The 14,948-nt window shown below is 25.7% G+C and overlaps 1 protein-coding gene across 3 annotated transcripts; it reads left to right on the top strand.

Annotated features, from left to right (window-relative positions):
- Window positions 1–6,335: 6,335 nt before the first annotated feature.
- LOC132936749 (liprin-beta-1-like) lies at window positions 6,336–14,948 on the top strand. 3 transcript variants are annotated; one of them, XM_061003504.1, is made up of 12 exons: window positions 6,336–6,486; window positions 6,595–6,727; window positions 10,695–10,765; window positions 10,834–10,992; window positions 11,067–11,243; window positions 12,193–12,385; window positions 12,664–12,751; window positions 12,820–12,982; window positions 13,588–13,866; window positions 13,946–14,108; window positions 14,241–14,449; window positions 14,560–14,948. In XM_061003504.1, exons 2-12 carry the CDS (start codon window positions 6,619–6,621, stop codon window positions 14,647–14,649), a joined length of 1,701 nt encoding a protein of 566 aa, XP_060859487.1. In that variant the 5' UTR covers window positions 6,336–6,486; window positions 6,595–6,618; the 3' UTR covers window positions 14,650–14,948. The 3 variants fall into 3 exon arrangements, with proteins under 3 accessions (XP_060859487.1, XP_060859488.1, XP_060859490.1); XM_061003505.1 differs by having other exon boundaries at window positions 6,336–6,515; XM_061003507.1 differs by adding an exon at window positions 7,354–7,507 and having other exon boundaries at window positions 6,336–6,727.

Below are 14,948 nucleotides of genomic sequence, written 5' to 3'. Positions count from 1 at the left end.
ACAATAAACTAGGAGCCTTCTATTAAATTTTCAAGCTTTTTCACTCAACAGATAAAATTTTATTGATATTTATAGAAAAAAAAACTAAAAAAATTGAAAACTGACAATGACCGTAAACAGCTCAAAAAGAGTCAAAATATTTTGTAAATTTTATGGTGTATAGAAAATGCTAATATAAACATTCAGTCAAAATTTCATGTCCCTACGGTCATTTGTTTTAGAGTTACACCAAAAACCAAAATCGATTTTCTCGAAAACAGATTTTGCGTAAAAATTCCCGTTTTTCCTTAATTTTTCTTTTGTTTTTCACGTCGCTTGTGAAAACTACTGGGAAATTTTTACTTTTGACCCCCCAAAGTACCAACTAGATTCACTTTCCTATCAGAAAAGTTACTATTGAAGAAAATTCAAGCAGTTTTACTGTCCTAAAAGGTGATGACAGACACAAAAATAAAAAAAAAAACAAAAAAATAAAAAAAAAACACACATCATTGTAGAATCAATACATTCATCGCTTCGCTCAGAATCTAAAACATGAGTAATATGACGGAAGAAGCCACCCATTGATGACACTACCTATTTTGTTTAGTTAATTAGGGGAAAAATGATCTAGGAATCAAGCATTTAGCAGGTCACGACACCAATTACGTTTGAGACGTCTGAAGGGGTTACCCGGGATCGAAGGGACTGCTAGATTTTTTATAAGAGGGTTAGGATGATTCAGTAACCTACTGTGAAACCGCTTATAGTAGAGTTTTGCTTCATCTTTGACGGAGTTCATCCTGAGATCTTGCTGAATGGAAAGGTTGGAGACATAAGGAGGAGCATTAAGTAGTTTCCTTAGCGCTAAGTTTTGGACGGTTTGTATTTTGTTGATGTTTGAAATGTTTGCATTACCCCAGAGTTGTATGCCTTATGTCCAGATGGGCTTAGTTAGAGATTTGTAAATTAGGAGTTTAGTTTTAATGTGTGTGTATTTGTTGTTATTGAAAAAAGTTTTTAACAGGCGCAGCCGTAGGTTTAAATTTTGTCTTTTAGATCTAAGGTGGAGAGCCCAGGTAAGTCTGCGATCAAGTGTGAGTCCTAGATATTTGACTGTAGAAGAAGTAGGAATTTTAGTGCCATAAATAGATACTTCAGGGCAAGGAGAGAGACGAAGTGTGAATGTTGTGTGGATAGACTTAGACTGGTTAATTTTGAACCGCCACTTGGTATACCAAACTTCCATAAGGGTTAGGTGATTCTGAAGATTGTGTGAGGCCATTTCCGGATTAGAATTTATAGATATTATTGCCTTATCGTCTGCATAATCAGCAACTAGAGTGTTTAGTGTAGTAGGCTGATCAGCAGCATAAATATTATAAAGTACAGGGGAGAGTATGCCCCCTTGTGGAACACCGGCTGAAATATTGGATATAGTTGCGTGTGCATTACCGAATCTGATTTGAAAGTGACGGTTGGAAAGGTATGATTTTATGATAAGGTAAAAAACAGGGTGCAAGATATAAAGATTTAATTTGACTTTCTCGTAGATATTTTTTTTTTGATAAAGGTTGACAAACTTATGAGGAATCTTGTATTACATTTTCAAATCTTAGATTTAAAAAGAAAATTTTTACCTAACTCAAAATAATTTGCAAATTTTTGTCATTTTTACGTATTTTGTCAATATTTGAACTTTAAATGCTTATAAAAAAAATTGTGACTATGGATTTTTAATTTTTTTCATCTGCCTTTGAAACAATAACCTAGGAGCCTTCTATTAAATTTTCAAGCTTTTTTAACCAACAAATAATATTTTATTGATATTTATAGAAAAAAAAACTAAAAAAAATGAAAATTGAATATGTCCGTAAACAGCTCAAAATAGGTCAAAATATTTGGAAAATGGTGTATAGAAAATGCTAATATAAACATTCAGTCAAAATTGCATGTACCTACAGTCATCTGTTTTAGAGTTGCACCAAAACAAAAATCGATTTTCTCAAAAACAGATTTTGCGTAAAAATTCCCGTTTTCCCTTAATTTTTCTTTTGTTTTTCACGTCACTTTTGAAAACGACTGGGAAATATTTACTTTTGTCCCCTCAAATTACCAACTAGATTCACTTTCCTATCAGACAAGTTACTGTTGAAGAAAATCCAAGCATTTTTACTGTCCTAAAAGGTTATGACAGACACAAAAATATATAAATAAAAAAAAAAAACACACATCATTGTCAAATCAATACATTCATCGCTTCGCTCAGAATCTAAAAAAATGAAATAGTTTATGCCTTTTAAAAGTATTTTTAATTATATGCATAAATGAAATACTTTTTATTTTAAATCAACTTTTGAGTCTATTCAGAATCACGACCCGAAAAATAAGGAAAATATTAAGTAAACAAAGACGTCTGTATATTTTATCGAACACCGTGCTCTAGATATGAAAGTGGAATTGAGCACAAAATTGCAGCACGCACAGAGGTGTATTTTCTCCAATTTTACTCTAAATATTTTTTTTCAGTCACTATGGTGAATGTTTGTTTTGAGCAACTTATAGATATTAAATTTTTTTACTTTTTTACTTTTTATTTCACTTATGTATGATAAAGTTTTATTTGTGAATCAAAAAGCTTGAAAATGTAATATAAGGGTCAAGGTTCCAAGAAAGTTTAATTAAAAATATCAAAAATATGTCATAGTCACAATTTATTTCATTTATAATCATTTAAACTTAAAATGTTCACAAAATTCATCAAAATTGCAATAATTCACAAACTTTTAGTAGTTAAAAATTTGAAAATGCATCAAGTATTTAATTTTGACACTGAAAGTTTTAAAAAACAATATAAGAAACCTATTGTAAGTTTTTAACTGGAAATTAATAAAACATTTTGGTAAAGCATGCATACATTTTTTATAAGAGATAGTTTAAATGTCGATGACATCGGTTATAAAAAAGTATCGTTAAAATTTATCGGTACCTACTAAATAAAAAAAAAAAACTGTTTTGGATATTTTACTCGTATTCTTATTCAAAAACTATTAATTGAATCAACTTGAAACATTCCACTATTACTTGATTATCATTTTCTGTATATAATTAATTTGAATTATTTAAGCTATTTATACCACATACCAAATAGGTATAACACTAGTCTACACTCTACAGTATGTCAGAATAGACTTATAAATAAGCAACAGCTATTATAATATTAAATGGAATAATATTAAAATAATTACTATTTAATAAATAGTAGTAAACTCATATATACTTAGAAATATTAACTGACAGATTTCTTCACGAAACAGTCTTCGCTCGGTATCATTTTTAGTATTCAATGATCTTATAACATGGAATTCAAATTTAACACATCATCATTATCACTAAGTAATGAAAATCAAAAATATTAAATTATATAAAATGTTTATTTAAGAACAATAATTATTATTTATCCAAATTTTTTTTTTGATTAATTGAAATAACAATGCATTTTCTAAATTTCTTCTTATTATAAACTTTTTTTGTCAAAGAGCTATTACTTTGCTTATAAATTATTGCATGCATGCTGTCAGAAAACCGTACTTACATGATGATATCTTCTTTATCAATTATAATATTTATAAATCTTCTGTACGTGTATTGAGTGTATGTCACTGAATCTGGACCGATTTTGATGAATTTTTTGTTTGTGTTTGAGTGGGTCCTTGGATGGCTTATAGCAGTCTTGTAAAGTATTTAATTTAATATATTTAAATACTTTTTGAATTTACTCATTTAGGTATTTATTATTAAGATACGGAGCAAAACTCTATTTACAATATGTAGATATACAAAATTGAAAGCCATATAAAGCATTTTGATACATTTCAATAAGAGTATAAATGTATGTGAAATATGATTATTAATTATGTATAAATTATGTATTGGATAGGTAGTATAAATAAAGTGTTTCAAAATGAATAAGTGAATCATATAATAATTGTATCTATGTAACAAAAAAAAAAACAAGATACAAAAATTACAACAAATAACAAATTTACAATACTCGCAATCGGTGATATATATAAAGGTAATTTATATATGTTTTCAATAATATTAATTAAGTATTCGAAAAGTATTTTAAATACTGTTTTGGACGTATTTGTATTTTTAATTAAAATTTAAATACTCTAAAAATTCAAAACAATTATTCGTCAGTCGTCATGTGTCATATTTTATTTATAATATTTGTTCATTCGTAAATGTTGAGAGACTATTGGTGATGTCTCATTTATGATTATTACAAATAATATACAGACTGTTGAGACTGTTATAGGAAGTAGGAACCCAGTAGCCAGTACATTTGTTAATCAATTAAAATCAGTTTTGAAAATTGATCATACCTTTTAAATTAATAATTTTTTACCTAGTAAAATAATTAAACTAATTTCTGATTTTATTAACAATTGTTTAATTACTTTCTGAATGGATGTATTTGTTTTATCTGTATTTAAATAATACAATTTTAAAAGTATATTTTACAAGACTGGTTTGGATTCACAATTCAACCCGGTAGCTTCAATCTGGAAAGGTGCTCACTTAAAGCTCACACAAGGATTTTGAGATTTACGACGGAAATCAAAAAATGTTTTTGCTTATAAATGGTTGCCATTGGTTATCGGGTGGTAAAAGCATGCATCAAATCGTCCCAATTATGGTTTCGAATAAAGAAATGTTATATCTTAAAACAAATATGAGAGTTAAATATACGTTTGTAGCTTATAAGGTACCTACTCAAAAACTACTTCTGGATTTTGTGAAAATTTCAAATTTTTCTTTGAGATATCAAGAAAGTTTAGATAATAGTCTGAACAAGGCACAACGTTCAATTTATACCAACTGCTATATTATCCAATACGCCGCTGTCAAATTGTCTATCTCGGCAGAATTAGTTCACACCGACGCAAATTGGCCAGTAAACTGTGGCAGGTAGATCATTAACCATCATACGCCATAATTTTTTTTTCATTTTTTCACGGTTGAAGTCAGGTTATACAGCTATTAATGGTTGTTGGTTTATACGAATTAAATTCAAAACCTACTGAGCCGTTTAAAATAAATATTATGTCGTATACGCCGTTAACAGACGTACACAAATAAACGAACTTTATATTTATAATGAGCACTTTTATTAAATTTTGACGTCCAGTGGCGATCGAGTCAAACGATCACCACCTGGCTCTAACACTAGTGATCACTGGTAACCGAGTCTCACGATCACCACTCACTGACCCTCTTTCTGTCTTCCCATATTACTTTTATATCAATATTACAATCGAAGCACTAATGGTAGTATCGATATTAAGTTTAACCTAGTTACATCATACTCACTGACTATGCTTAAAATTATACTAATTGTTATTGTATTACATAATAATTGTGATCTTATCTTAATTTGGTGGGATGCATAATTGTTTTTATGTTGTTACTTAGCTTATTGAGTATTGTATGATTTGATTTGTATTGTTTTAGTATTTTACCTGTTACATATTATGTATGTTTACCTAACCTAGTGAATAGTTTTCATTATAATTTTTATATATTATGCATGATACAACAATTATATATCAACAGATTCCTTCAACGTTTAGACTTGGAGGGTCATCATATACCTAGCTTATTTTTTCAGCTCGCATAGGTTTTTTTGTTTATTTAAATGTATTTGCCATTAGTTATAATATATTATATTACTACTATAGTTAAAAGAAATATGGTATATACATTTTTTACAGATATATTTATCAAAAATACAAATCAATAGCAAGGGCAGCATCGACCGAGTCAGCTAGTATTTACCTAATATTATATTATCAATTGGTTCTTAAAATGTATTTAAAGAATTAAATAGTAACGAGTATATTACTAATGTTACTATAAATATAAAAAAGTAACTTAAATTACGTATGTAAATTATTTACAATAAAATGTAATTAATTTACCATCAAATACTATCAAAGTAATTTTGTTAGATTAACTTGTAACTTAATAGTTAAGTTATTCCCTAAAAATATCTTTTACAAGACTGTTTTTAATTTTTTCGTCTCTGTGTCAACCCGGTTTAACACATTGAGTATGGCCTTAGGCTTAAAATTTTGTTTTAATTTATAAATAAAAAAAAAAATAATTAACTATAATTGTAACAAACAGAAACAAACCGTCATATTATCGCCCCTTGATGTGCAATCAAATGCAATATAACACGCTCGATCTGTTATCATCTATTTAATTCCAAACACGGATAATATCATAGTCTGTGATTTCAAATAAATTATCATTGCTGTTATCTACTAACCAAATTTATCGTTTTCGGCACAGGCGACGGAATTCCAAACAATTTAATAATATTATGTTATGTTATTATTACATTATTATTATACAACATTACCTAAATAAATAAATAAATAAATAAATAAAATATTTTTAAAACCCGGCATCAGTATTATATGACTACGGCACCAGGTCGCTGATAGCATTATTTATTACCTACTGTCATTATTACGATTTTTGTTTTTTCCACTATTGAAATAAAATATACAATAATTACTAACAAGTACTCGTTTAATGTAGGACATTGACAGACACTACGACTAAATGATGAACAACGATCAAGACGAAGAGCTCAAGCTCAGCAAAACTCATTTTGATGCGATCAAACTGTTGGAGGGAGCGTTACAAAAAATGGATGGAATTATATCGACGGGTATGTTGATCTGATAGTCGGTGAACTTTTTGTTTCGTTTCAGAAATTATGTTAAACATCGAGATAATCTATTTCATTGATCTAAGTCCCAAAGTTTTAAAAATGCTGTAAATTATTGCACTGTTTTCCCAAGTTAAGTTTCTACTATCCTTGCAGCCACGGACATGTGTAATGTTAAAGGAGATGTTCGCTGTCTTATCATACTTACTAATTATAATTGGTTAATTTTTCTCTATGAAATGTAGGCCTTGTTTGCAGTTTTAAATGTCCACTATAAACAACCTAATTGAATTTAAAACTTAATGAATTAATTTAATTTATTAATACAACTGTACAATATTATCCGACTTTTTTAACTTTACAAAGTAGTTGTTTACAATAGGTACTTAAAATTAAGTAAACATTTAAAAACTTATTAAGTACTTAGTTCTTAGTAATTGTATGGTTATTTATTAATAAGTTCATAGGGAATGTCGCATTTATCATAAGTAATTGCAATTCCTGATGAAAAAAAAAATTTAAGGTTTACTAATATTTTATTGAAGCATAATAAATTATTTGAATAAACATTATTAAATATTTTGTAAAACCAAATTTGAGTACTTTTATTTGTTTACATTTATTAGATATTGGGTAGCACTCTTTTGGAAGGTTGACACAATACCAGTAAACTTAACCTTACTGCCAACCAGTTAATTAAAAACATAAAAAAAATTATGAACTAAATGTTCATTTAATATGATTGATAGGCAAATTCAGTCTACTGAAGCCATACTGTTGGTGAGATTTAATTAAAATATTTGATTATACTACATTTGTTGCATATTGTTTTAGATTTATAGATTTATAATTTTTATCTCAATATATTGTTTTCAAATATTTATTATTTTTATTTTGTTTTATTTAACTATGCAATGTGTGATTAGATAGTTGTTTCAATAAATTCAAAGTCTAAAACCAAATATATTTGTGAGAAACATATCAGTGAATTAATTTATAAACTAATTATAAAATTAAATATACTTGTAATTTTGGCATAGTAGATGCTGTTATTTCATTTATAAGTATACGTATTTTGTATTATGTTAATTGTCTATAGGTACATTTATGTTTGAAATAATATTTTATTCTTATATTCATTGTATTTTGGATTATTATATTTTAGTTAATTACACTTACGTAGTTTCACATTTACATGAATGTTTTTTTTTTGGCATATTATTTTCTTTTGGTAGCTTAGTACTTTATACAATTTGTAATTTAAACGTTTTGCATGGATAATTTAAACAGTAACATAACCAAATAAATATTTACTCGTTATTAAATTCCAATCAGTGTAAGTAAGCAGATTGGTCTCTACAAAATATATTATAAATATAACTTAATTTTTGATTCTACATTTTTAACAATTATTATTTATAAAATTTTAAATTTTAATTTAAAAATCATTATAATATATTTAAACAATATTACAGGGTGTAACAAGAAAACGTCAAACAAAATAAAATGTATACATCATTTATAGACACTTGCATTACATGTATAGTATAACAATAATTATTTTTTAATACTGAAAATAAAAAAATTTTAATTGATATTAATTGGCTATTTGTAAATTTGCTTTTCAACAAAATGTTGATTGTAAAAACATTTATTTAAGTCAGTAATTCTTTTTTCTAAAAAAAATTTAAATCTCATTTTTTTTTGTTTGATCAAGTTAATCTAGTCGTAAAAACATTTTAAATTCAAAAATTATATATATATTTGAAATATTTTATGAGAACTTTTAAATAGGTACTTGTTAAAATCTAAATGTTTTTTTTTTTTTTAAATCACTTTTAAAATTAATAAGTTACTTAAACTATTTGACATTTTAAAAAATCATAAAAATAAACAACTTGACTTAGATAAATATTTTTAGAGTTAAAAATGTTCTAAAAACCAGATTTAAAATTTTTTTTTTTAGTCTAAAATTAATGAGAAATTTGGTGTCGTACTGCTGTACAGTAGGTTACAATTAGTGGGTCACTGTTATGTATGGTGTTAAATTTGAATTCAATGATATAAAATCATTGTAAACGAAAACTGTCTGTCAGCCTATAATAATACTAAGTAGGTATATTTGATGATATTATTGTGATTAAAGTAATTTATTTTACTAATAGACATTGGTACAACAGTTAGTTAAATTAATTTTTGCTAAATAATTACATTTGAAAATGTCATTGTGTGTATAAAATATAATAATATACTCAAAAAGTTTCATATACTCACGAGTATATTTTTTGAAAATTAGTATCACATAAAAATCTCGGTTTTCTTTAATTTTTTGTTAGTTTTTTCTGGTGCTTTTGAAAATTTTTTGCAATTTTTACTTTTGACTTCCCCCAAAAAAAAGGTCCTTCCAGAAAAGATGCTGTTGAAGATAATTGAAGCATTTTTACTGCCCCAAAACTGTCTGATGACAGACACAAAAAAAACCACTCATCATTGTAAAACTAATACATTCATTGCTTCGCTCAGAATCTAAAATAAAAACAAAAAATGTTGTATTATACATGTAGTGCACAAGTTAATACATTATATAGAAATAAATATTAAAAAATATTGATTAGAACAAAAGTTATTTCATTTATCAGGTATTCCTGTCTTAGATCATGATAGATGGTACAATCATCTATGTAAGTAATAATTTAACAATTAATATACTTTGTAACATTTCTTTCTAAGTGTTATACTTTTTATTATTAGAAAAATAATAGGTTTGTAGACTTAAAATTCTTTTTATACCTTATATTTTATAATTAGTTATAATATTATGGTATAGAATCTTGCAATAGTTAAGCGTCAATGTCTATCTTATTATTTTTTTCAAAACATGTAACTTTATTAAAGAACTATTAATTTAATTTACTTGCCAATAAGTATAAATTTAAATAAAATTAGTTAAAATGTTGAATGAAAGAATTATCTTTCAATTATATTTTTATTCTTACATGTTCAAAAAATGGAAACTTTAATTAAGGTAACACTACACCTGCTTGTGTTATGGATGTTTTACAAATATATATATCATAAAGAATTAAATGTTTACAATAAATCCATTTTGCTGTTATTTTTAAAATTAGTGTGAATTGACTTATTAAGAAATTTAAAAGTAAGAGTATCTCATAGACTTTTATTCATATTTTAATTGCAAAGCATTTAGAAACATTACATTTTTTGTAAATTTTAAAACGGAAAAATTAAAATATCAAGAAAAGTCTCCAATATGCCTTAGATAACACCTTTACATTTTAAACTAGTTCAATTCACTTTAGTTTTTAAAAACTACAGTAAAATGTATCATTGTGAACGTACAATTTTCTAAGTTTTTTGTTTGTAAAACTGATACAACGCTTATGGGTAGGGCGTTCTTTTAAGAGGACACAGTACCTGCATATGTTGTTTCCGTTTTACTAATGCTTAATATACCAAAACGTAGATACAGCTGTTCCAATTTTGTATTGTTAGTTTAAATATTAGAGTGAATTGATCTATTATTGAACTTAATGTAAAAACTTAATCTGTGTTCTCTCTATGGTTTTTTAAAGTGAATTATGAGCATTTTCAAATATTAATATTTTATATACGCAACCTCACTTAAAACTAAAATATCGTATATATGTGGTATAAAAACCACAGATAATGTTTTTACATTTAAGTTTGAAAATAGGTCAATTTACTCTAATATTGAAGCTAACAACACAAAATCAGAACTGCGTACATTTTGATGTATTATGTATTAATAAGACGGAGAAAACACATGCAAAGTATGATGTCCTCTTAAGAAAATTTTAATAATTGAAATAGTATAATAATATATTGTAATATATTTATTATTTATTTAGCACTGTAAATATTTTAAAAGTATAGTTATTATAAAAATGTGTTTGTACTATATACTAACTATGTATACATTTTTTAGAGCCAACATCAAATTCAAATTGTTTTACCAATTCAAATGGACAGACTGTATTAAATAATTTTATTCAACAAGTAAATATTAAAGTTAATATTTAAATAAAATATATACATTTAGGTTTATTAGTTATATTTGTTTTTAGGAAAATTCTGAAGATTCTTCTGATCATTTAGAGTCAAAGCTCCGAGTTTCTATGTTAAATAATCAAGTTGATATTCTATTAAGAAAATTAAATCATCTAGAAAAATATCTATTGCAACAAAATGATTTAAGAAAAAAAGCTGAAAGTAAGCTCCAAGAGGTATATTTTCAAATTTTATACTTTATTACTCATTAGTTAATACTATCTATTATAATAATTATATTATTTTGAAGGAAATGATTTTAAAATCAAAACTAGAAACGGAAAAACTTGAAGTTATTGCTATGCTAACTAATTTGAAATTAGTAAATGTTAGGCTAACCAAGGAAAACATGGATCTTAAAGAAATGATAATAAATAATCAAAATGCACAGAATTCAATGACATCATCATGTACATCAGAAGTAGTAGTAAGTTTTAAAAAATGTATCATTAAATATATTATATAATAAAAATCATTTATGATGAATAAGAGGACGCCACACGGGCATTTGTTGTCTCCATCTCACAAACGTACACAAATTATCATAACTTACTTATAAATAATAATATCTATAAAATGGTCCGAGATGCCCTGGATATTCTTACCTTTATATTTTATAAGAGGTAAATTTACTCTATTTGAGAAACTACAAAGTATAATGAGTTATAGGTAAAGAAAATTATGCTGTGTTGTACGTTTACAAGACGAAGACAACAAATGCCCGTTTGGCGTCTTCTTAACAATCAAATGTTATAAGAATAGTATCTACTTAAACTTAAAATGTATATTTTGTAAACAATTGTATTTTAATATTATTAACCTTTTTGGCTTTTTATGTTTATTGGATTTTTAACTTAACTAAATAATATATAAGGTCGAGTTAGAATAATATTTGAAAAATATTGTTTGATTCATATCAAGTATCATAATATTTATGTTCTTATGTATCTCTAGTTTTGATGATCATATAAATATTGTTTTAATACTTAAAATATTCAACTTTACCTGTATAACAAATTTTAATTGCTGGCTGCTACCAGGCACAATGCAACTGAGTGTAAATAATGCCTGTTACTACTTTTTTACGGATCGGTGATTACCCGGGTTCGTAGAAGTAAAAACCTTGCCACACATACACGTGTTACTTACCTACTGTAACTACCGTACTAACCTTACCAACCACAGTTCATAACCCCTACAACAGCTAATGGCTATAGTCACCGGGCTTGAGTTCAATTAAAAAAAAAATTTATGTTATTGTATTTACCTATAAAACTATTTGCTTTAAAATAAAAACTGGTTGTAATTGTAGATAGTTCTTAACAACTAATGTTTAGTTCTTATTATAATTGGTATTATATTACTATTTTGTTTAGAACTCTCAGTTTCAACGTTCAAAAAACCACGGATCACGTTTTTATTGTAGTTTGCCTCGACATAATATTTCAAAAAAGAAAAATGAAAACCAGAATATTAATAATGAGTTATTAAATGATATTACTGAATCATGTGCAAATTTAATGAACAGAAAATCACAGTTTGACAAATGTTCTTCAGCGCCAAATTTAGGTAACTGAGTGTTTAGTATAAATTTTGATTATAACCATTGAATTAATTGTGAATACTATTATCTAAAATCATATCATGTTACATTCATAATTCTTTTAAAAGTTTAAGAATAATCTTTTAATTTCAAATTCGAAAAGCGATAGTTACAAAATTATTAAAATATTGTTCCGTGTTGAGCTTAGTTAAATTTGTTTTAAAATATAATTTGTCAAATGTATAAAATATTCTAACTATTAATTTTTTTCTTCATATTTTTATTAAATTTTCTTATTGTTTAGTTGATTCAAAACACGACTGCCAAAATGAACAAATATTAGAAAATAGTTCAAGTCTCTTTTCCAGTACCAAAATTTATTCTTTTCAAAAGTAAGGATCACAGTTTTTATGAACTAAAAATAAACATAAAATATTCACATTTATTTTGAATGTTTTAGTTCAAATTTACTATTTAGTGAGCTAAATCGTCAACAGTTACGAGATTGGTTTGCTGAACAAGGTATTGATTATGTTTTAGAAGGATCAAAATTATGGCCTACTTCTGGAAAAGAATTGATTTCTTCTTCCATCAGTGAGATTGATGAAAAATTTAAATTTAAAGTAAGTTAAAATAATCACGTTAATACTTACATTAAACATTAGTTAAAACTGTTTATGCTATATAAATTATATTTATAAATCATACAAGTATAAACTATATTATGTTAAATTAATATTATAGAAAATAATCAATAACCACTAAAATAAATAACCTGCAGTTAAGGCTTCTCAATCTCGCTACACTCAAAGTAACCATGTAAGAAATTATTTTATGTAGATAAGTGATTACAATAATCACAGTAAGAAAAACCCCAGTCTAATCTAAAAGAAGAAAACAGTAAATACAATACAATTAACTATAAATTATGAGAGGCAGTAAAATTGTAAAATATTCTAATAATTATTATGGCAATGAAAAAAAAAATTATAGCTAAAAAAATATATAATATCAAAATTATATGAATTAATTATCTAAAATATCTATAACAATATACCACGGACTAAAGATTTGTTTGTTTTAATTAATTATATTATTAAGTAATTTACTTAATAATGAATTAAATTGAACAATATTTAATTTACATTTGTCCTGTACTTGTAACCATATGCTAATATATATATATATATATTGTTTGAACTAATTAGCAATTGTTTTAAATTTTTAGCATTGGTTACATAGAAAAAAGCTAATTTTAGCCATTCAATTTGAAAAAGATCCAAATAAATTATTTGATGAAGACAAATATCTGGCTAAAGCAAGATATTTAAATACGTCTTGGGTACTACAATGGTTAGATGACATAGGTCTTCCACAGTATAAAGAACCATTTTCTCTGGCAGCTATAAATGGTACCCTTTTAAACAGACTCACCAAAGACGATTTTCTAATGATGCCATTTGAAAATTCAGATTTACATTTCTCTAGTCTCCGATATGGAATAAAGGTTAGTTTAATAGTTAATTTAATACTTGTATTGAAATATGATAAATAAATACTGGGTATATTATGTTATGTACCTATAGGTGTTGAGAAAGAATAATTTTGATCCTGAATGTTTGATCCGTCGGTCTAATACTAACAAAAATGATGATGATTGTAATTTATCACTATGGACAACACATAGAGTAATGGAATGGCTTTGTAGTGTCAATTTGGCTGAATATGCATCTAATTTAAGGGGTTCTGGTGAATATTTTATATATTATGTTTCAAATGTTTTCAATCAAGTTTCCATTTAAAAAACTTAATTCGTTATTTAAACACTTACCTTAGTATTTTTTGTACATTATTAAAAAGTATTTATTTGTTATAATTTAGGTGTTCATGGTGGACTAATAGTATATGATGACAGATTTACTTCTGAGCTTCTAGCTGACATTTTATTCATACAACAGAGCAAAACATTGCTGAGACGTCATTTAAGCATACAGTTCAGCATGTTGATAGGAAGAGATTTAAATCAAAAAAAAAGAGATGATCAGTGCAAACCAAAGTATAGGCCTCTGACAATATCATCTAAGACTAAAGTAAGTGATAATAATAATTTTAAAAAATCATATCATATTTTCATAATAATGTATACATTTTATTTTAACCATTAGAAGACTACATAATATTAATTTTTGTTATGATTTAGATTCAAAAAAAATCACAATTTTCATTGAAGAGGAAAAAGCATAACAATGAACTGAGTATTGGTGATCTGATTTGTCCTATGGACGATTAAAACTAGTTGTTTTATTTTTACGTAGTTAAACCAAAGTTAAAATACTTTTAGTACATGACAAAAAAAGACTTATTGCTTATTATATATATTTTATTAATGTATTTAAATTAATGATAATTGTGTTTGTTAAAAGATATAACAATAATTAACGATTTCCTAACCAAAAATTAATGATATTTTAAAAGTTAAAGGTTTTTATACTAAAAATATTTTAATATTTTTGCATTACATAAACACTACCTATGTTATAGTAGAATGTATTTTTATTGATAAGTAATATAAAGCAATATTATTGTGAA

This window comes from Metopolophium dirhodum, chromosome 1 (assembly GCF_019925205.1).
Source record: "Metopolophium dirhodum isolate CAU chromosome 1, ASM1992520v1, whole genome shotgun sequence".
NCBI classification, from domain to species: domain Eukaryota; kingdom Metazoa; phylum Arthropoda; class Insecta; order Hemiptera; family Aphididae; genus Metopolophium; species Metopolophium dirhodum.
This window is presented reverse-complemented; position numbering and strand designations above follow the sequence as displayed.

Bases quoted from the DNA above. Each gene is read 5' to 3' on its own strand.
- LOC132936749 (XM_061003504.1), top strand. From the start codon at position 6,619: ATGATGAACAACGATCAAGACGAAGAGCTCAAGCTCAGCAAAACTCAT. The intron at 12,983-13,587 runs GTAAGTTAAAAT...TTAAATTTTTAG, and splicing joins ATGAAAAATTTAAATTTAAA to CATTGGTTACATAGAAAAAA. The intron at 14,109-14,240 runs GTGAATATTTTA...GTTATAATTTAG, and splicing joins ATCTAATTTAAGGGGTTCTG to GTGTTCATGGTGGACTAATA.